This window comes from Struthio camelus, chromosome 7 (genome assembly GCF_040807025.1).
Source record: "Struthio camelus isolate bStrCam1 chromosome 7, bStrCam1.hap1, whole genome shotgun sequence".
NCBI lineage: Eukaryota > Metazoa > Chordata > Aves > Struthioniformes > Struthionidae > Struthio > Struthio camelus.
This window is the reverse complement of record NC_090948.1, coordinates 19,809,049-19,832,851: the sequence shown is the minus strand read 5'-3', so window position 1 is coordinate 19,832,851 and position 23,803 is coordinate 19,809,049. Positions and strand designations below refer to the sequence as shown.

The following is a 23,803-nucleotide window of genomic DNA, read 5'->3' as shown; positions in this document are numbered from 1 at the left end:
TTATAAGGAGAAAGAAAGGTGGGGAAGATGGAACGTTTTCCCTCTAGGTTAGCTATATGGGTAGACTTCTAATCACAGGTGGCTTTTGAGAGGAAATCTAGTCTTTTTAGTTTTAATATATTAGGAATGGGGAGTTTCTCTGAGAATTTATCTTCCTGTTTTTGTGGTGGGAATTGCAGAAACGTCCAAAGGGCTTTATGTTTTCTCATGCCAAGAGCCATATACTTGCAGTCTCTTCTAGTTCCCAGAATTAATGTGTGTAGAAGCAGTGCTGTGTCTGTAACAAGCTTCTTAAAGTCAACAGCACTCTCTGAAAGCAAATGAGTTTGTGCATAATGCAAAATAAAGGCCTATATAAATAAGATAACAAACAGATAAGCAACAAAAGAGAGCGGTAAACAAAAAATACAAAAACATAAGCATGATGTCAAAGATGTACATGCATTATAGTTAATATTTGTTAACTATTACACAGAAAGCGAAACCAAGCTTCCCTAGAAACCCATATTTAAGTCCATCTTTCCTGTTCTTCCACGGCTTCTTGCTACACCTACGGTGGTACTGCTTGTAACTGGCGGTACTACATTTCTTCTTAAAATAACGCACTGATAGCTGGTTACGGATATGTCACCTGGAATCTCTGCTGGCAGCTCTGCCATGCAGGGGTGCAGGAACTGGTCTTGGCCATAGATCAGAGAAGAGAGTTCTTGTCCTCTGCCTGCAGCGTTTCCAGCTCCAGGAAGTTCTGCCTTCAGACTTAAGTCTCCTCTTCCTTGAAGAAAGCTGTTTACTTTTTAGCCCACTTCCCTAAGAAAACAAGACATGCACACAGGCATGCACATATCTATGCCTGTCTACTCCCACGATTAACTTTTAAATCCACTGAATAATTTCAGAGAAATTCAAAAGCAGGAGAAAGGTCTCAGGTGGATAAACATCTCTACAGCCACCCAAGCAGGGTACAGAGACCTTATCACTGCTTCTCATGTGTGACCTAATACTGAGCAGGGCAGCAGCATGCACAAGAGTTTTTAATGGACTACAAGTTTGTATTCATTACAGTTGTGTAAAAGAAAGAAACAGGAGCTCGGAGGTGGGGGGGACTAGTTAACTGAGAACTTTGTAAATTGGCAGAAGAAAAGGGAGTGGGAATTATCTAATTCAACAGAGAAGGCATTTGGTATGCATCATAAAGCCCTACAATGTGTACTCTGCTAAACTGGAACGTGTCTTGATCACGTCTTGATGAGGATGTTTAGACATTGGCTAATAAGAGTGTTTAGAAAGGGTTTCTGTGAGGTTTGGCTGTTCTGACATGAAGGATATTTAAAAGCTATTTTTAAGTCATTGTGGCATTAATGATGTTATAAATGTGGAACCAATAGGCATGGAAGTAAACTGCTTTTAGTCAGCAAAATACCTCACATGTATTGTGGTGGACATATAAAGAAGTATGATGATTTGATGATCTGAGTTATAAAGAGGAAGAGCTCTTTGTAGATCTCCCTAAAATAATAGCTTTACCATTTGTGATTCGTTTTGTTCTGCCAAGTCAAGGAAGTTGTGACCCAGAAATGGATAACAAAATGCTGGCAAAGTTTTACTTTGGAAAGCATTTCTTTCGAGTGATTGCAATGGTGTAAGGAGGAAAGAATTTTGCCTCTTAATTTCTGTTGAAGTAAATCTGTGACTTTTTGTAATAATTTTAATATATCTCATCAGACTGGAACCTAACAATATTAATTGAACCTTTTATCTAATCTAACACAGCAGGCTTACCTGTCATGAGAAAAATGTCAGTTAGAAATCAGTCAATCATTAGAAAACAATTTTTAGGAAAATAGGTTTCGTTCATTTACTGTTCACAGAACTGCTTGTTCTGTAGTCAGGTTAATGTTCAGGAGCCTTATATAGCTTAGGAAAATAAAAATACAGTATGATACATACAGTATGAATATTTATATATTATTAAATCAACAATAGTAGAAGATGCCATTAACAGTCTGAAGGGCTGTGCAAAAGTAGCTTTAATATGAGGTACCTTCAGTTATATGCCACTTAAAAGGAGTACAAACAATTTATAATGCACAGTTTCTAAAATTTATTGAAGCCTTGAACATCACGCTGCACAACAGATATTACGGCTGTAAAATATAGTTACATGTAACATCTGCATATCAGTAATGACCATTATAAATTAAGTGCAAACACTTCTTTCTAGCATCACTTACAGAGCGTTTTTTTAAATTATCCATTTTAAAAGCTTCAGTCAAAGCCAGATTTTCTTCTTCTTGAAGTAAATATCATTTCATTTTCAAGGACAGTCTGACCTGTTAGTGAACCTTATTTAAACTGTAGCCACAAGAACTGATATAAATAGATAGCTTTTTCCATTCTTAACACAAATATAGTTTCATAAGCCAAAGCTACCATGCATTTCTGATTACTCTTTAGAGAAAACATTATTTACATATATTCATCGCTTAATTTCTGCAACCCACTCTGTCATATGCTAAGTTTTCATCATCAAACCTGTTAAGTCCAGAAGACTTCCTGAGCTAGACAGCTCCCATATGCAGAGCAAATCTTGTGAGAAGATAAACCTTTCCCTTCCATTAATTAACAGCTTTGATCCCTAATAACAAGACTTTACACACACTCAAAAAAAGCTATCGTGAATAATCACTTTGGGGGGTCTTGACTGCCAGAAGACTGCTTGCCCACACGACTGAAGATGTGTGTGGGCAGGGAGAGGTAACCCTCTGAGGGATGGAGCGAGCTGAAGCTCTTGCAACAGAAAGCAGAGTACAGCAGGCAGCGAGGGAGCTGCACTTCAGGACAGTGTTTTATCGGGTGTGTCAGCATCTCCCCAGAATGGGTTTTAGTGTGGAGGAGGAGGGGGTGAGATGAGATGTCTTTTATAGCTCTAGGATATAATTTTGGCTTTTTGGAGGAGATAAAAGATGCTGACTCTACCATAGCAGTTTCCAGTTTGTACAAGAATGAAAAAATGTAGCAAGGAAAATCCTCCAGCCAATTAATATGAACACTTTGGCATCTGAATCCATGTATGCTTCATATAAGAAAGCCTAAAAAATTGTCAAACGGAATCAAAATGAAAAATATAGATCTTGTATATGTGAACTGATTTCAGGATTACTCTCCAGGTGAGACATCAAGCATGCTGAAATGATAGCTGTTAAAGGCTAACAAAAACGGATGATCACTAAGAGAAAGGGAACTATCCAAATGTGATCTTGAAGTTCTTAACTGTATGCCTGTTTGCCTTCAAGAGAACAGCTAAGGATGATCACATGCAAACAAGAATTCAAACAACTTAACCTCCATGCTTCCTTAAGGGATCATGTTGTCACAGTGAAGCAGGACTAGAAAGGATCTCAAGAGATTGTTATACTCTGCCGCAAGACAGGATTAACATCTGTGTCATTTCTCACAGATGTTTGGTAACACCTTCTTAAAGACTTTCCCTGATGGAGACTTTGTAACCTCCCTAGGCAATCTCAATTGCAGTGCTTAATTATGCATGCTCTTAGAAAGTTTTTCCAGTGCTTTACCTCAGTCTTCTCAACTTCAGTTAAGCCCATTACTTCTTGTCCTGCCAGTCCTGGCCATGGAGAACAGATTTCAGCCACACCCCAGCACCCATCAAGGATGCTTTTCTGAGAAGCGCAATGGTTAGCAATTCAACGGATAGTGAAGCAATTTTTTCCCATAGAATTAACGGGGGATAGAGGGGGAACATGTGCAGGGACTTAAGTACTATATGCAGTTTAAATTCACAGGGGCTATATGACTATATGACAGAGGATGGAGAGGCAGGAGCAGGATCTTTGGGAGGAAATGCTGGCCCTTTAGTCTGGCTTTTCAGCAGCTGGCTTTCCAGAATGGATCACTGTCCTGAAAAATCTCAGCTGTGCCATCTGTGAGACTGAATGGCCAAGGTAACTCTTTTAGTGTGCGCATTCTTGCTGCCTCTTTCTGAACAGTTGCATTTTCATCATTGTCATCACCTACCTTTAAATGAATCAAGACCAATCAACTCAATCACAGGTGAAGGACAGAAAAATGGGGTAACAATGGTGGCTGGTTGAGCATGGTATTAAATGATCAGCAACAGAACTCCAAAGCAATGGAGAGAGAATGGATAGTGAGGCGCTGCTGTGTTCTCCCATTTTTTCTCTCCTTTAAGCCCTCCAACTCCAATTTGTTCTGCCTTTTGTTGTGGTTCATTTCCTGTATTGCTGGTTGTTCTTGTAGTTCTCTGGCATATCTGCAGTTATCCCACGTATTTATGGAGATCTGGGCCATCAGATGGCCTCCATGCTCCACCTGAGGCTTTAACAATATGCACGACATCAGGAGAACTATTTCATGCATCTTCCAGATCATTCTTCTGCTCATGCACTTTAGTATCATATTTTATTTTGCTTGTTTTGCATCCTTTCCTGCCTGAAGATGAGATTACAGCCAGTAAGGTTTGTTTGTTTGTTTTTGACCAGATTACTTTCTGGAAGGATCTGCTGCCTAAACTAGCAGAAGAAAAGGAGGATTGCAGCAGTCTTAGTTTATAGCAGCTAAAATTGCTCTGGAGTTGTATTGCTAGTTATCAGATGCTGTACTGTAACCTCAGCTTAAAACAATAATAAATTTTCTAATATTTGAAGATGAGGAAGATCCTAGGTCACTATCATTAAGCCTGAACACCAAAGTTAGGCACCTGTAACTGCTCCTGGGGCCCTATCTAAAAGCAACTTGATTTTTCCCAGGTTTTGAGCACTCTTTTGACTTCACCATAAGATGATGATGTTTCAACTGAGCAATTTTTAAGAGCCTAATCACTGTTTCAGAGGTTTAAATCCAGACCCTCAGCTTGAAATAAGCACAGAATTGAAACCAAACACAGAACTTTAAGACCAAGACTGTGCAACTGTATGATGTGAAACTGTGAGGAAAAAAATGTGCTTTTTAGAAACGTAGCTAAATCTAAGATTAACCTGTCTGCATGAGATGACATTATAAACTCTCAAGCTATGTGAGCTGTTTTTGTTTTGTTCTAACTCATTCTCAACAAAATATCACATAAGTTGTTGATTGAAGAGTGGTAGGTGAACAAATGCTTGGGAAATGTGAATGAGAGCAAGGGGTGAAGGTGACAGTGGGAACATGTTAATATGTAGTTGCTAGGTTTTTGGAATAGACTTTTTATGCTTCTCACCTTCCTAGGGTAAGAGCTGCAAGCTCTCATCCTTCTAGTGCAGGACACTGTTTGCTGGGGGACAGGAGTATCCTTCGTGGAAGCTGAGCAAACTCCGCGCTCTGGGATGGCTGCGCGTGAATGTGGCATCACTTATCCCTCCGGAATAGGGTGGTGGGGTCTTTCACCTCCACCAAGCCCTGTAAAGGGGGTAATTGTTTCCAGGGATATCTCTGCCTCACAATCCAATGGCAAAGTGGCTGGCACAGGAAGACGCTTGGGGCTGCTGCTGGGAGCAGCCTGTGTATGAGGAGTCACAGGCCTTTCCTCCACAGGCGGCTGCCCGCTGCTCCCTTCTCTTTGGAGGCTTACCACATGGGGCACAGGCTGCACCCAGGCAGCCACAGTGGTGGGTGGCACCGAGGATGAGGCAGCTCCATCCTTCTGACAGGTGGTGTCATGGTGATAGGACACCAGCTCATTGCTGAAGTTGACCCTCTCTACAGTGGACCTGGCTGTGCCACAGCAGAAGCACTGGCAGCCCAGCAGGCTGCTGAATGCCCGCCTGAAGTCCGCATTGAAAGCATAGATCACTGGGTTCACGGAGGAGTTGGCCCAGCCAAACCACACAAAGATGTTGAAGATGGTTTGGCTGACACAGGGCGACTGCCCTTCGCGGCTGCTCTCCGGTGCGGGCTGGCAGAAAGGCAGCAGGCAGTTGAGCAGGAAGAAGGGCAGCCAGCAGCAAACGAAGACACCCATGATGATGGAGAGGGTCTGCAGCACCTTGGTCTCCTTGCGCAGACAGCTCCGCAAGGAGGAGGCAGGCTCCTTGCCGAGAGCTGGGTGCTTTCCCCCTGCTCGCTCGAGGCTGGAGATGCGGCGGATCTGGGCCTGGGCGATTCGGTAGATGCGGGTATAGGTGATGATCATGATGGCCACGGGGATGTAGAAGCTGATAAGGGAGGAGGTGATGGCGTATATGCGGTTCAGGCGGATGTCACAGCGGGGCGTCCCAGGCAGCCAGGACCTTGGAGGCCGCCTGTCCTGGGCTTTATGCCAGTGTAGCTGCACCGGGATGAAGGAGATGAGGATGGAGAGGGCCCAGGCTACGGCTATCATGGCACAGGCCAGGCGCTGCGTCATCCTCCGCTCGTAGCGAAAGGGGCTGGCGATGGCCCAGTACCGGTCCAGGCTGATGATGCACAGGTGGAGGATGGAGGCGGTGGAGCACATAATGTCAAAGGCCACCCAGGTGTCACAAAAGCGGCTGCCGAAGAGCCACGAGCCGCCGGCCACCTCGGTGACCGCCTTCCAGGGCATCACCAGCAGGGCCACACACAGGTCGGAGACGGCCAGCGACAGCACGAACCAGTTGGTGACCTTGGCGCGCAGGTGACGGAAGCGCAGGACGGCCAGGCACACCAGCGCGTTGCCCAGCACCGTGCTCAGCACCAGGGCGCCCAGCAGGCAGCCCGTGAGCGCCCGCAGGGCCCGCGGGCCCCCCGCCGCCGCCGCCGCCTCCATGAGGGGGCGCCCCCGGCCGCGCCGCGCCGCCCCGGGGCCCCGGCGGGGCGCCCGCTGCTCGCCCGGCTGCCGGCACCGCCCGGCCCTGGCCGGCGGCCTCCCGCGGGGGCATGTCCGGCCCCGGGCGGCTCCGCCGGGCCCGGCGCCGCGGCCACCCGCCTTCGCCTGCCTCAGTTTCCCCCGCGGCTACTCACCGCTGCCCGGGCTCCGCAGCGGCCCCTCCGGGATCGCCCCCGCCGCGGCTGTGCGGGCCCCGGCGCCGGGAGCCCCGCGGCGGCGCTGCCGCCCCGGCCGCCGGGAGGCGGTGCCGGCGCCGCCCCGCCAGGCGCGCCCCGGCCGCCCGCGGGCTGCCGCTCCCGGGGCCGGGCCGGGGCTCCCGGGGCGGGCTCCGCATCGCCGCCGCCGCCTTCGCGCACGAAGCGCCCCGGCTCGGCCGGCTTTCGTCGCGGCAGGGGAGAGGCTCCCCCGAGCATCCCCTGCCGGGGGCTCTGGGCGCTCTCTAATTCGCGCTCGCTCAGGTGCCAAGGAAGGGGCTCAGGCACTTTCTGCGTGTCTCCTTTCGAGACGATGATAAGCTGACTGGTTTCTTAAAGGGCAGGATAACGCGCTACATGTTTTTACATCGAATTTACTTTTTCATTTACAGTGGAATTTGCAGTTCTATCAAATGCGGGTATTAGAAGCTGCCTTTCCGTTAAAACAACGTTTTGCTTTTTGGTTTTTGTTTTTTAATCAAAATCCTGCGTTACAAAAGCAAACACATAGAAACGTAAGGCAGCTCTCGTTTGGTCTTTTTTATGTTTTGGCAGAAGGTTGTTGACACATTTCCTCAGACGTGAGCACCCAAAAGCTGCATCTGTGTATTTCAACCAAAGATGTTTTCTGATGTACTTCAATAGTCTCCTGTTTGCATTTATAATTATATATGTGTTGCCTTGCATACATTTACAGCCTATTTTCAGTTAAACTTCCTAGTGCAAATAGGGTATAATCCTTTTTTATGGAAGAATTTGTATGGTAATCCTATCATGAGAAAATACAGAGACTGGGATGTGAGTGGAAAATATTAGTTCCTATAATTCAATTAATATGGTAAACAGGTATATTTTTTAGATGAGGTATTTTATATTTTCTGTTCTACCTGCTAATTAAAATTACTTTATCCGCTAGTGCCACTATAAATAAATTTTAAGCCAGTAAGTATCTGATTTCCATCATACTGTTATGACGTTCTTGGTGATTAGAACAGAGACTGGAAACTTAAAAAAATAAATTTAGAACAGTAAAGCTGGCAGCTTGTCCTGTAAAAATCAACATATTTAAGATAAGCTAGCTTGTATCAGTTCATAACAGATTGTTAATATTTAGTCATGTTTTTTAGCTTCTAGTTGCTTTGCGCCTTGGAGACCACAGTCTTCACAACGCAGCCCGCTGAGTTATCCCTGATACGACACTGGAAATTGGAATACAATTCTTGTTAATGCGTTTAAATATAAAACTAGCTCAGAATTTCAGCAATTTATCTAAAATCTTCTCTGATAAAATATTATACTTCTCTTATAAAAGTAGCAGCTGTTAAAATAACATAGGCAGTAAAACAAGAGCCCGCTCTACACCTTCTCTTACTTAGAAACATCTGTAGCTTTATCTACATGGATTTTACTGACATTGCAAACTATAGAGGCTCTCTGACTTTCACTACAATGCTAAGAAAGGACTAAATCTTAGTTTGTAAGACTTATCTACACACTTGCTAATTTTACTCGAATGTATTTGTTCCTATTTAACAATCAGTGAAATGGGCTAAGAACAGAATATTCTTGTGAAGAATTATGAAGGGGACAGCAGACACAATTCAGGCAATATAGTACTGAAGAGGCAGGAGCAATGCTTTTGAATACTCAACAGACAGTAGCGCTACAGGGCTCTGTAGCAGACAGTAGCTAGCGTTATCCCTATAATAAAAGCAACTGTTTTGAGCGTCTCTACGTATCTCCAGTTCCCAGGATCCCATTGTACTTTACAAACATACTGAACTGACGTTTCTATCTCTTTCTTAGCGTTCATTAAAAAGGAAAGTGTATGTGATTGTGCTGCTTTGTTTGCGTACGCTTTTATGTGAGTGCTTGACCTCAGAATTACGAGGCTCTTGGCCAAAGTCAAATCTCACTAAGAGGTAGAGGTCTCAAAGACTTGAATTTCTTAAAGTTGTAATTAAATTAGGCATCTGGGTAAATATAGGAGCCCCTATTAATAGCCTCATTGATAGACAGGGTGCAGTGTGGACTCAACACGAGAGAATGCATACAGAGCGAGACATTCTGAATGCCCTGATTCTAGAGAACATGTCGACAGATGCTTTCACCTTCTTAGATACCAGAAAAATCCAACCACAAGACATAAATGCATAGGAAACTATACAGTGAGTCAGTGGCAAAGACAGGAATAGAAACATTGACTAAATCTTATTCCTGTGTTGGGCATGCCGGAGTGAAGAGTAAGCTTATTGGAGAGGGAAGAAAGAGAGACAAAGGGGGGAAAGCACAATCAGTGTGTGCAGTAAGTTGAAAATGCTGCAAATTTTGCTTTTGGGGCCTGCAGACATTTATTGCATTAAGCATACTCTGGACAGAATAAGAAGAGTCTGAGCAAGATAACGTAAAAGATAAATAGACTGGGTAAAACAATGTATCTTGTGACTCCAGCGCTCATTCCATCAATGAAAAAATAAACTTCTCCAGAGCATATATGTATGCAAGTGTATGTAATCTCTCTATATCGTACATTTTAAAAACACAGTTATTGTATTCAAAATCTCTCTCCAAAAAAAGAAAGAAGGAAGTCTGATCAGATAGACCTATGTAAGAAATCGCGTTTGGTTTCCTTTTCATCTTACTTCTCCCTGCAAAATTCTCTCATCCTAGACGTAGCGCTCACATGTTTATAGCACATATTATGATTATGAGGATATCTGATTCAGAACTTAAAATTAAGCCTTTATTAGTTTACCAGTTATTATTACGTGCAGAGGAAAAAGACTGGGCAGCAAGGAGGGCAAGAGCTCACGTCTCTATCTCAGACGACTGCAGTAGCTGGCTGGACAACGAAAACAGTTAAAACTCGGTGCTCCAGCAGGGCACGTCATTTCAACCCACGTCTCAAGGTGCCTCCTGGAAGGGCACCACAGTCCTCGCAGCCTGTGCTGTCATGCTCTGGCCTAATTCTGGGGAGAATTAGGCTAGGGTAGGTTAGGCTAGGCTTGCAAGCTTCGCAGAGGCTAGTGCCAAATCTGACACAACATGGTCTCGTAAGGACAGCAACCGTAGATTTCAGCCTCATTTGTCCAGTGCCAACCATTACTGCTTTGTGAGCAGTAAGGCTATAGACTCATTTTGGCTTTGTGAAACGAAAGGAATACCAATCATGGTCAGTTAAATACTTGATTGAATTTTGGTATTTTGTCCAAACATGGGAGCATTATTATAACTAACTTTACAAAGTGATATGATTTAATGTAACGTGATTACATTGTGTAAAGATATTTCTTTGATTCTACTTCATAGTGTAAGGATATTTCTGTGATCCTATTTCTGTGATTCTGTGATTCTCGGTATAGGTAAAATGATATTCTAAGTTGTCTTCCTTGCAGTCTGTAAAACAATGAATCACTTATAGTGTGTGAATTAGACTAAGCTGGAGTTTGTGATTACCTTTACATCTGCTTTTCGTGACTGGTTTTAAATGACCTGGAAGAAAATGTCATGTAGCATCCAAGGCAAGAATATAACATCTGAAACCAAGATGATACGTATATATTCATATATATCTATATCTATATAATATGAGTTTCTCCATCTATGTGTACATACATACATATCTACATATATAAATATACATCATCTTGGCCTTAAATGTTTCATTCTTGTCTTCAATGCTATATGAGCTTTATAAACTTGGTTATATAATGAGGCTGCTAATCTATATGTATAGTGAGTACAGTACTCGCTGTTGGAAATACATTTCTATCACAGAGGTATAGATTAGCTGTATGACAGAATTGGAAACCACTGAATAATTCATTGTTTCAGAAACAGTCTAGACAAGTTAAAGAACAGCTGAATCAACAGCTAAGTATCACAATCCTGTTTTGTCAGTTGAGGCTTAATAGAAAGCATTTGAATTTGTGATGTCCAGCACAGAGTCTACTATTGCTCTTCACATCACTTGAAATTGATGTGGTTCTTAAAGTGACTTCACTGCAAGTTTTTTAGTAAAGCAGCTCTTGAGTTTAGAATACCTTTAAAATTGAGTAGTGAAGAAGAAAAGTGATGTAATAGCTCCCTAAATTACCCTTTTAGAAAAAGTGCTTAGCTTCTCTTCCAGGTATATAGGTCAGAGATGTCAAATTCACTCTGTGGAGAGGCTCTCCTAGAATCACTACATGATAGCATATAAGTAGCAATCTGTGGTGATGCTGTGATATTTGTATATGGTCTAATTTGGAAGTTCCTATTCACAACTGGGATTTCTTGAGTAAGGAAACAAGCAGAAGAACAGTAACTACAGATAAATGGTTTTTCTACTACATCTACTAGTATCACTATGCAATGGGTCTTTGGCAGTGAAGATGCCACCTCTTGCAGGTTCAGAACAGTAAATGGCTAAACAGATTTCATGGCGAGAAAAAAGGAGATTTCTTAATTTTGGTAGTTGTCTCTTGTGAAGGGTAATAGCAAAGGCCTTTTCGAAGTCTAAGAATAATCTCCATCAGGTCTTTCTTACTGCTACTTTGACAAATCAAGAAAGTATTTATACCAAGTTAACAAGAGATTGTGTTTCTTTGCAGACTCTTTGCTGATCAGATCCTTTCATACCATAAGCAGTAAGGGGTCACGTTGTATTGTGGTTGACAAATTTACTAGATGCAGCGTCTCTGCATTACCTGCCTATGTTTTATGTAATCTAAGGAGAGTGGTTCTGTGTTCTTTGAGTGACAGGATCCCTTAGGCTACAGCTAAACTGAGCTGCAGGTGTGTATTGCAGTGTGCTCCAACATCTTTATCCAGACTGGGAACCTAGTTTGAGTGTGTCATGGCTCCCTTTCCGCTGTTGCACCCGAGTTTCCTTCCAGCAGGCACAGGACAGTGGCAAGATGAGCGCACGCAGGAATCCCTTTCTGCGGCTGGGTCAGGGCGTACCTGGGAAGTGCACACGAGACTATTTGGACCTAGAAGTTTGGATGTTTTCAGAGTTTCCTCAATGACAGTTGTCATTACTTAGGGGACTGATACCGGCCTCTAGCTGATTCTGAGGGATTTGGCTGAGACTCTGGTGATCTATCCTCTTCAATCCAAATGTCTTGGGCAAAGACACTCTCACTGGAATTGCCTGGAGACTGCACTGCAGTATTATAATTTAAATATTTAAATATTTAATATTTAATAATTTAAATATAGGTGCAATATTTTTACCCTCCAGACCTAGCAGAAAAGCTGCAATTTTTTGCTAACAGCCTAACCACATCACCTGTGGGTGCTGTCAGACTCCTTGGGTATGTCACCTGGGCATGATGGCTCTTTGGCTTTTTAAATTATAGGATTGCTCTAATTTATCTTTTGGTTACTCTTCGTTCTGAGAGAATGCTTAACTTTTACGACTAGAAAAGATTAGGCAAGGATAGCTGTGTTCCCATCATGCTCCCAGCTTTAGGACTGAAATAGAGAAAGCAACATTCCCCTCCCTAGTACTGTCTTAAGCTTGTTTGATTATTCCCTTCAACCTCTGGTGGAACTGGGAGTGCACAAATCCATTTAGGGCCATAGCAGCCCTTCTAATTACTTTCTTATACACTGTCTGCTGTAGTTTACTACTCCTAAGGCTGCTGTGAGTAGTTAGATTTGGAGCTGGATTCCAGAATTCAGGACTGGCGTAGGCTGGAGCATCTCTCGATATTCATAATTTAGCCACATTTGGTTTTTGCCAAATCATTTTCATGATGTTTGGAGGTACATCCATTCTGAACTTCTCTGTTGTTTCCTTAGGCAATAGCCAAGCACTAATGTAAAGATGCTGTCTCCTTTACTATGCCCTTATTTGGCCGTTTTTACTAGGTTTGTCGTTTTATGGAAGTCTGCCATTTCAAAGAGAATTAATTTGATTAACATATAAATACTGTAAATAGCACACACTTTAAATAACAAAAGAGCACAAAAGATACTTCAGTAATAAACTGGGGCAGGTGCAACATTGCTCTGTGCGTCCCCTGCAAAAGTCTGCCAGGCACAAGGTGCAGAGAAGCTGCAGCTGCGCTTCGCTTCGTCGCTGCCGCGTGTAGGCACCATGCACATCTGGCACATGGCAAGAGAGGCCCCAGCAGTGCTCCTTTTGTGCCTGCCCTTCACATGAGCTGCAGGAGAGGAGGAGAAAGTTGCCTTGCCACCTCCTCCTCCAGAGTGCCCTTGTAGAAAGGCCAGACACATCGTAGCCCAACTATTTTGCCCTGATGACAAACTAAGGATAACCAGCTAGAAAAACTGCTGAGACCTACAGAGAACACGAGCAAAAGCAGCCGCATTAGCAGTGTTTCCAAAAATCCTGAAGCTTTAATGCACAGGTTACGCAGGACATCATTGTTTTTCTCTGCTCTGATCTTCAGAGCCATCCCCTGGCAGCCCTGAAACACCACCCTAAGTTAACGCAGCCTCCAGGGTGGACGGGAGCGCTTTGGGGCTTATGGTGGCTCCTGGCGCAGCCCATAATTTAGGAGGCAAAAAGGCGATTTTAATGCAGTCTTTGCCCTCTCCCATCTGAGCTGTACTTTTTGAGTTTCACAGCGTAAAAGCTAGCCCTTTCTCTGTTAAACAAAGCAACGTGTCCAGCTGATAAGGTATTTTATGGCTGAGAGTGGCTGCCTCTTCTCAGAGAGGCAGGGCAAGGTAAACAGCTTTTTGATTTTGCTTTCTAAACAGAAATGCAAAATACACTACATTGCTATAGTACTCAGCACCTAAGCTATTTTAACCAGTGTTTAATCAAGATAAATGACTTCAATATAATAATAATGTGAAAAATAATCTATATGAAAGCGCTGACCATTTCAAAACGTTGCCTCCTTATGTTTTAGCATAGAAATGTTTCATTGACTATCCCTGCATTTATAAAACAGACTTTAAAATGAAGATTAAAAAATGCAATCCATCGTGTGTTTCCAATAGAGGGCACACACAGCACTTTGCAAAATGAAAAATTTTTGAAACCTGCTCATACTAGCTGACCTGTGGCAGAAGTCATGCCAATTCATATTCAGATTCCTACGGAAACTGATCATTTGTGCTCCACTTCAGACCAAAAACTATGTGCGAGGTTAGGAATGTATTTCCTTTGCTTGCTTTAGAAGGTGCAAATTTTAATTATTCAGAAAATCAATGAGAGTTTTCCTTACTTTTTGCCGCTGTCCCCACAATGTGTGAAGTAATATTTTGAGAGAAGATGCACGTTTTTTTCTGAGGCTAGAATAAAAAGGGACTTTCTGTATCGGACAGTACTTAGCACTCAGCATTAGGAAGCACAATTTAATCTGTACTCAGAATCATTTCACTTTAAAGAATTTCAGACAGCCATTGCATTACTTTTTATTTTGGTTTGTGTTTGCTCATTTTAGACATTTAATGATACAGCGACCGTTAGCGACCTGGAAACTTTCTAGCACCTAGCAGATGTGATACCCAGTAGCCTCTGAATTTTAGTGTTCCACAAGTACCAGTTCAGTCTCCAGTCTTTGTAAGCCTGCATGCAGCCACCAGTGGAACTGGTTGAATGACATGGTCAGACAACACAGAGGTGATGCACAATTCTCCCTGTCCTGAAGTGACGACCACGCCACTGCCACTAGGAAGTCTTGGGGCTTGGATGACCTGAAAGATTAGGTATAAGAGAATGTAAACAAGATGGAAGCCCTGCTGGAAGGCAGGTAAAAGACTTTTGAAGGCTTCACAACCCTGTATTCAGTCTTCTTTCTTTGAAGATCCCACATCCCTACAAACTACCCAACCTGTCTTTTAGAACAACCTTTGGATTTCTGCTGAATTCTCATTTGGCAGCACAAACTTTCTATTACCTAGGCTAGATGGCTATTCCATAAGGGCAAGCAGTGGCAAGCCTAACTTACTCACTTATTGCAAGCTTGGGGCTGGACTAGAGCAGTGTAAGGTACTGGCCACGAAGGCATCAGTGTATAAGGACGCTCACAGACATGACAGCACAACAAACCAGGCCTCGACAGCCTACTCCGGCTACCTCAGACACTGGTTCAGATTCGAGTTCTTGTTCTTCAAGGCTTTCCTAGACCTCATGTGTGTGAAAACCACATAAAATGTTCACGATAAAGATCATGGTTAATGACTATTTGAGAGGTCTCTGTGCAGACAAAATTCATCCTGCAGGAGTCACTTGCTTGCAGTCTTATCCCTAGAAGTCTGAGAGCGTCACACACCCTGCCGCTTGGTGTTCTGCTTTTCTTCTTTAGCGTAAGCTGAGCAAATTAGTTTTTGAACACAAAACAAACAAACAAAAAACTTTCCTGCGGTATGTGCTGCTTTTCCTGTGGGAGAACATGGCAAATATTAGTTGCGTTGGCTACATCACGACTGCTCTAAGATAGATACTTCTCACGAGACACTCCAACCGTCTAGACTGGGCACCAGGTCCCTTCCAGTCTTTCTCTTGGGTTTCCTTCTGTGGAAACTATTGCATGGAGAAAAGGAGGCAGGGTGCATGGTTAGCTTTTAATAGTAAGTCAGCATAAAATGAGTTACAGCGCTGGAACTGGGAAGTGAGAAGTATGACGCTGCCCCACAGTTTAGACATAGCCGTTACCTAAGGCTACATATGCTTAGCCACTACCTACTGCAGTGCTGGATTTGGATACCACAGTGCTGAGCATAGCATAAGAACCTGTACAGAACAGCTCAGCAACACAAGCTTTCAGTGGTGTCTGAAAAATAGCTCAGGATGCCTGTAGGATGCAACCCTGGTAATCTAGGAGGTGATATTTCTCTATATTGAATATATTCTTCGTTTTTCTGTCATTTTCCTCATTCCTAACCATTGATGGTGCCAAATTGTGCATGTTGGATTTTATAAACAAACATTTCTTAGTAAATACATTTAACAAATATTCTTAATAAATAATACATGTAAAAAGTTTCTCCTTTTTGTGCACTGCCTGTGATTAGCCCGAGGTGTACTGGTTGTGCCTGGCTGCAGCATTTCCTAAGGGAGTGTCTGCCAGTTTAGCACAGCTTAAGCACAGAACAGTAAATTGAACCTTACCCTTTCCAACCACTCCCTGTTACTCTGTTTGCCCAAGATAAGGGCGGCCTGTTCTTTTAAGGATAAACTTTTGTTTACTACTACTTAGGGCATGGTTCAGCATTCACTAGCAGCACTTTATAAATGTCCATAAGCGACACTTGCTTCTAGCTACTTATTCTTGTGTCTGCATCACCCAACTCTGTGTGCTGTGAACCCAAAGAACTGATAGCGCTGTAGAGTAATCTGGCAAAAAAGTAAGTTATTTTTCAGCCATATCAGTTCCTCAGTCTGATTCATTGTGCTGCCAAAAAGAAAACGGTGATGGCGTAATAGCAGGCAGGACTAGGAAGGAGAATGCACGACCAGGAGTTGTGACAGTGTAAGGTCTGTTCACATCAGCACTGCCAGTGACAAATTGTTCATCAGTTCACACTATTTCTGCCCTTTGCTACTACAGACCCTGTGAGAACTTCTTCAGCTTTCCATGAGTTGTGAAAGCTTCTCTGCTGATCATATCTCAAGAAATTAGTTTATAATACAATTCAGTTAAAAGATTTCCTCTGCGAGTAGTTCTAAGCCCAGTCCTGATCTCACTGAATTCGCGACCAAAGAGCAGTCCAAATTTTATCTGTTTTGCCACTAATTTTAGTGGGCAGAATTCTAAAGTGCCCACAACCTCATTTGCAGTCTCTACAAACATGTTACAGCCATTCTGTACAGCTATGAAGAACAACTGTAGGTTCAGGGCAGCATGAAATCACATCAATTAGATTACTCCTAAAAAAGGTAACAGGGACTTAGCTTACAAAACAGAGGCCTGTGTTTGAGGAGTGCAAAGCCAGACTCCTGTTCCCAAAACTTCCAGTGTACGTTACAATACAAATTTTAAAAAGAAAAACAAATCTAATACGACTTGGCAGGAAAATAAAAATGGAAAATCCCTACAAGACATTCCCTTTTTTTTTCTTTTGCTGCTTATATTTTATCAGCTACAGCAGTGATTTTTTTTACCAGTTTTACTGACATAGCAAGTAAACAGAGCACAAGACTGGGACAGCAGTTTGTGTGCTGTGGACCAACAACTCTTTATCAGCTGCATATTAGCTTTAGAAAAATAAACAAAAATCTTGTAAAACACACCCATTGTCTGTGACAATACATGCCGGTAGGAAAAGTGCAAAGGAGAGTCCATGCATCTGAATTAGCTCCCACAAAAATATTTACCGCTGTAGCCTAAGGACTATGCTGAGATCCTGCCTGGAAACAAGGAAGTTATAATACTGAATATACGTAATTCAAAATGGGTCTAATTTGTTAAGTACAGGAAAAGCTACTTTGCCAATTATACTGTTTGTCAGTCCTACGAAATAAAAAATAATTAAAAAAACTTATTTGGAGAACAACTGGCCAAAGTGTTCCTGAGGAAGAGAAAAAAGCAGTCAGACCTCTGCTTTGATCCAATTACTCCCCTTTCATCTGCCTATCTCAAAAATATCTGCTAACCCTCCACTAACAACATAGGGGTACCGTCTGAGAGAGTGAGGATGCCAGGATGAGAAATGTGAGATCCTGCACTGTCCCTTTTCCCTCAGCTATTCTTTTTCTTCTGCTTTATCTGTGTCTTTGTCCTCTCTCAGCTTGCACCTATTCCTCTGAGTGGATCCCAGAGGGTGGATTTAAACAAAAAGAAAGTGAGAGTTCCCAGTGCCTCTGAACACAGCCTGAGGTTTTTGGCACCCAGATGGACAAAGCCTGTGGATTAGGTAAGTGTCTAACTGATTAGCTGGCTAGAAAGAGGAAATACAAGCCTTCTGGATCCTAGCAGAGCAGATAATATTTTCTTTCATTTTTCTCCCTTGTTGTTATGAACCAGTGTAATTATATTTCTGTTTTGGATTTGGTAATAAATACTTCCATTTGTTTTTGTCTTCACCTGGCTTAAGGTAGCTAACTATATAATAATTTCCAGGTAACTAACTCTCTGTCCCTAATAGGTTTGGTAACATTTACAACAGGAATATTGGGATACACTCGCAGTCTCTAGCTTTTCAATATGTTGCTGATGATCTCCAGAGGGGAACAGAATAAGTCTCCACATAGGAGTACTGACCAGTTTGGGAGCGGGTAACATGGAGGTTACGTGGAAGAAGTGACTATGTGACTATCAATAACCTGGAAAGCTTTCTAGCACCTAGCAAAGGAAAATACAGCTTAACCCATTACAGTACTCAGGGAGGTTTTGACACTGTTTGGACCACAGAAAACATAAGAATATACTATTCAGCCACAGGCTGAGTTGTCTTAACACAGGGATATGACATGTTTGATCCACAAGCAATGTAATTGACTTGTAGGACTGCAGCACAGCAGGGAATGCTCTGCAGAGAAGCTTGCTGGCGTGTGGGAGTCTGCCAGACATAATGGCTCTGAGCTGCTTAATTAATTGTTAGTTATGTAGTGTGATGAGGTCTTGGCCAGAAGGCATTGTATTAAAACTGCAAACTGTTATTAGTGGAATGTAAAGACGTCCTTGCCAAAGTAGTTTTTCCAAAGAAACTAGAGCCTCTGGAGTGAAATGCCAAAGAGCACAGCTATACTGCAAATAGAAGACCATCTGAGGTTTCGGGAGCCCTAGGGTACAGTTGCTCATATATGCTGATTTGAGGAAGCCATTCCATATTTTAATTACAGAAGTAATGAAACAGCACAGGGAAAGTAACAGCCACATATTGGTTATGTGTATTACCAATAAATGTTTATTTATTATCACTGCTTGGCACGAGAGGTAAGGCAATATCTGAGGCCTTGCTATGTTGTTCCTATGAAAAGAAACTAGTAATGGGCACTGGCTTATTTTTGTGCAGTTTGGGATTTTATTTTCAGAGTAGTGTTGTTTCTCAGCTCTTGGGAACAAATTATAAATTGACAGTTGCCTTGTTCCTAATTTCCAGAAATGCAGAGAGAATCTGACTGATTCGTTGTAGATGGGAATTGGAGGTGAAATGGGAACAGGAACTTACTTAAGAGCATAACAATGGTCATCCTAGTTCAGACCAAGGGTTCATTTAGTCCCGTACCCTGTCTCTAAGCCTGATCTAGAGGCTAGGTCTTATTGCTGCTATGAAAATGTCTGAGTCTCCAAAGGCATGTGAACAGCTGCACAAGCTCTGTATCAGTGGCCTCAACTTTGAAGAGATGGATGAGAGCCCCTGAAACCACTCCAAGCGGCGGCGCTCCTGGACCAACTCTGCCTTACTGGATCTCTCAGCAAGTACTTGTCCAGTTTCCCCTTGAATCTCTGTAAACATCTTGCATCCACAGCATCTTTCAGCAGGATTTGTCAGTTTGGCGGGGAAATCAGATCATCACGTCCTGCATTTCAGTGACAGGTTCTTGTTCCTAAATAAATACCTCAAGATTTTCTCAGTATTGCCAGTAGTGTTGTCTAAGTCCAATTGTATGGGCATCACACACCAAAGAATGAAGAGTTCACAACCGTGGTTTTTTAGGACTGCTCCCAGTATACCTTGTCATAAAGGTTTGCCGGACTGGATCCTTTCTTGCATTCACAGCCTCCTTGAAAACAATTGCCTGGCTTATATTATTGCAGCATATCCTTTATACCTTTATCCTTTATACCTGGGAGTAAAAAATTGTCTCTATCGTTAAAATCCGTAACTGGATGAAACAGTGTATATCTAAATGGAAAGCAGAATTAAAACTAGTGACTCCACTGAAATGTGTTAATTATATCAGAGACGTGTGACATTTCATAAGTGTTCAGACCTTTGAAAGGGTGCAGTTATAGACAGGAGCTATTCCTAATGAGGGACTGTATCGAAAGGTCAGCTCTCAAAAACAGTCATGAATGCAGACAGGTCTAGTTCTCTGTTGCCTGTGTATTTATTTAACAACTAAGAAGTTGTGTCTCTTGGACATCAAGACTGGATCACTGGAGCACACTAGAAATCTTTGGAACACGGGGTAATGTTGCAGTTGGTGCAAACCTTAAGTAGGGACTATTGAAAAACCTGATTTGTTCTTATATGGTATTTTAATCATCAACTCTTTGAAGCAAAATCTACACGCATTATTTATTTGTACACTCTCTCACTGAATGAAGAGTTGCCTAGCTGACACTGGTACATGCTCCTTGTAACACAAAATAATGAATAAGTTGAAGATCAGATACTTCCTTTTACCTTTCAGTGACTAAAAGTGAGAACAAACTAGCCAGATTCCTCCGGCTTAGCTCCTATTTCGTATGTATCCTCTTGCTACCTCACCCCAGCAGGCATAGCAGTCTCAGAGCTGACAGCCTTCTAAGGTAGAGAAGATACTGCCGTCTTCTGCCCGTCAAACAGAACACCTGGACTATCTTCTCCATAGTGGAGAGATTTTATAAATTGAGCTAGAGGCTTTGTTACTGCAGAAAAGTTTCCAGCAAAGTAAACAGAGCTCAGCTTCATGTTTATGTCGTGTGACTCACACTTTCTTTCTAGAATCCTTACTTGGTAAAGTTGCCTCCTTCGTTAAGAGTCACCTTAGAGGGTCAGGAGCACAAAGGTTCCTATTACATACAAATCAGCCTAAGCAGTTTCAGGACAATACAAAACCACTGCATAAACTATTCAGAATATTCAACTAAGCAGCTCTTTTATTTTTACTAATAAATTAAACTATTTATTATGTGAATACTGCTAAAACATTGGATACTAAGGTTCTCACTACCAGATCAGAACTATAGCATATATAAGGTCATTTTTAACAGTATTGGGCAACAGCATAGTTACAGTTTAGCGTGGCTAGGGCAGAATTCCATGTTGCAACTTCTTCAATGTCAAGGCGAGGTTAAGAGAGTCATCCTCCGGCCAGTCATTCTCAACCTGCAGCCATAGTTTAACTCCCTTTTAGTTGCGGTGATTCAACTGTTTGGGGGCCTTGCCCTAAAATGAGTCAGCGAAATGATCTGGGATCTTAATTTTCTGAACCAGATTATTTCACTGATCTGCTGCAGTAGTTGTAACATGGAACTACACTCTCACAAGGCTCAAAATGTAAGTGTTCTTTCACTCCTACTCCTTATTACAAGGGCTTCTGCAACCCTGTTCTTAAACTTCCCGGATTTTATAGCCACTTACATAGTGTTTAATCCCCGCTACTTCCTTGTGGACTGCTGATGACTCTCCACAGACTCTAGGTTACCTGCTCCCCCTGCTCTGCCAAATCAGAATGTGCTCCTAACATGAAACTTAGCTGCCCAGAGGTGCACACACATTTCTCTGAATTATTGCCCTGACTTTCAGACACTTGTCTCACGGCCGCTTCATAATCAGTCATAGGGGAACTGTATAATATATATCCCTACTAATCACATCTTTAATATTTTAGCTCATAAAGCAGAAAGACAACAAAGCTTCTCCATCAAATAGTGATTGGATTTTATACTTTATATAGCATTTTCTATCTTTAAGAAAGATAATAGAAATCATGACAGTTATTTCACCAGTAAGTAACCGAGGCACTAAAGGTAAAGTAGGTTGCCTGCGGTCACATAATAAGTTAGTGGAAAATAAGAAAAAAGCTTCTGTCTTCTGACTGCTAGGTCATGTAACTAGATATTCCTCAAGCTTGAGTATTTTTGGAAAATCCAATATGGAGCTTCAAAATCCTCACTCACTTCTGAACTCTGTCCTACAGGAGTGATTTAAAATGCAGACTATTCTGCTGGGAATCTGTCTTAAAAAAACAATATAAAATTAATCTGCCTGTCTAGCAAGTCTTAGAGTTGCGAATCAATGGAAATGCAGTGAACCAAATGGTTATACTTTGTGCAAAACAATCTGCTATCCTTCGGAACCCCTAGCATAATTTTCAGCTATCCCAGTCGCACTGATTGAAAAACGTTTATCCTAAGCTAACCTTGTGCAACAATCTCAGAGCCATTCTTTGTCTCGCGTAGCTTGTTTTTACATCTCATGCTGTTATGCAGCTTCTACATTAAAATCTTGGTTTTCATAAGCTTATCATGGCAGTCCCTTCAAGAGTGAAGCTGCCATACAGCTTCACAGTTATAAAGTGAATGCTTCATTGAAAATGTGCACAATACATTTTATGGATTTCTGAGTGTTTCTTGAACCTAAAATCCCCTCTAATAAAGGCAGGTGTACCTCTTATGTTTTGTCATGGTGCAGAATGAGCTCCTGGCTAATTTGTACTCTCTCCATGGATTTGCACTGCATCCACCCCTTCCTTCCTTGCTTGCAAGACTGCTGCTGTGTTCCCTCAACAGCTCACTTCATAGCACATTAGCTGAGATAACAAGGAATAAATAGCTATTAAGTGAAATCACTGTTGATTCCTTGTTACAGTGTGGGAAGTCTCCAGTTTAAGATGGGTAGAATAATACTAAGTGTCATAGTTGTTTTATTACGTTTGAGCAGACAGTATCTATGCTCTCTGTGGCTGTCAACCAGTCAGGTGCTGCTTGGGATATTCCACTTGGTCATCAGTTGGATGGCACAAGTTGCATAGTCTCCTTACACAGAGAGTACAGAGAACCCGACTTGCCATACTAGCACAGAGGGCCTGTACAACACCCATGAGGTAGGTTCATTTGGTAAGCATGGTGATTAGACTCCAGCGTATCTCAGATGATCCCGACCACAATGCAGAATAAAATAACCTACCATTTTAATGACACCAGCAAGGCTAGCAAAGACCATAATTAGCCCATCTTTGCTACTAGCTTGTTTTGACTGAAGTAGCCTACAAAGTACTCCCAAAAGCAGTTCAGCGGGCATATCCAAAGGATAGGTAATCTCGGCATTTTGGGGCATTTTTCCAAGCAGCTGAGGCCAATAGGTCCCTTATTCGGCACAGCTGTAGCTGGATGAGACTGCATGTCTGATATCAAGATCACAGCAAGACAAAACAAACAAAAACTGATTCCAGTTTCCTCTCCAGCCTCTGAGATCACGAGTATTTGGTAATTATTCTAGTCAAAGGGGGTAACAAGCAAGTCTGATCTCACGTGTAAAACACCCTGTGTTGCATGCCTGAGCTCAGAAGTATAATTAAAAGATGACAAGAAGGGGAAGAAAACCACCACAAACTAGTTTAAATATTTGTTTATTTACTGAAACTAGGCCCAGTAGGCCTTATATTGTAAAGTCCTAAAAATAAGTCATAGCACAAGGAAATGTATTGACTTTATTTTGGTGAAGATTCCCACTTTAAACCTTTCTTTCTAGAGTTCCCATGAATAGGTAAAAGCATTAAAAGAAGACACCTCTTCCTTCCCCCTTTCCCCAATTCCCGTTTTTTGGATGAGGCCTCCTCCCCTCTGAGCATGCTCCACCTGCCTGCCTTTAAAAGCAAAGACTTCCATCAAGCTGCAGCTACGCTTGAAGGTGGAGTTACTAAATGGAGGACTCTTCTGGCCAAGAATTTCCAAGAGAACTGTACTTTCCCTGTTACCAGCTGTGAGTATTTATCATAGTAACATGAAAATAACCTGTTAGGCTTGGGACTACCTTTGGTGTGGCCTTAGGAAGAGTGACAGCCTGCAAAACCTTGTGGGGTACCAGTGTTGTTACAGCTGCTCTGGGGACCTGGGGCCTTTTTGGTTGCCTGTGACTTTTGGTCCTGTTTTGATGCTAGAAAGAAGAGACAAAAATGACTTCTTTCTCCTTCCTCCTGAGACAAGTGGTAGGAAATACAGTCAGTGGTTCCTGCCTTCCTGCACAT

General features: G+C 42.4%; 1 protein-coding gene across 1 annotated transcript; it reads right to left on the bottom strand.

The window, feature by feature from the left end:
* Positions 1 to 2,009: 2,009 nt before the first annotated feature.
* Positions 2,010 to 6,742, bottom strand: LOC104146040 (D(1)-like dopamine receptor). Its single transcript, XM_009677916.2, has one exon. It carries the CDS (start codon positions 6,740 to 6,742, stop codon positions 5,369 to 5,371), a length of 1,374 nt encoding a protein of 457 aa, XP_009676211.2. The 3' UTR covers positions 2,010 to 5,368.
* Between the last annotated feature and the right edge of the window lie 17,061 nt (positions 6,743 to 23,803).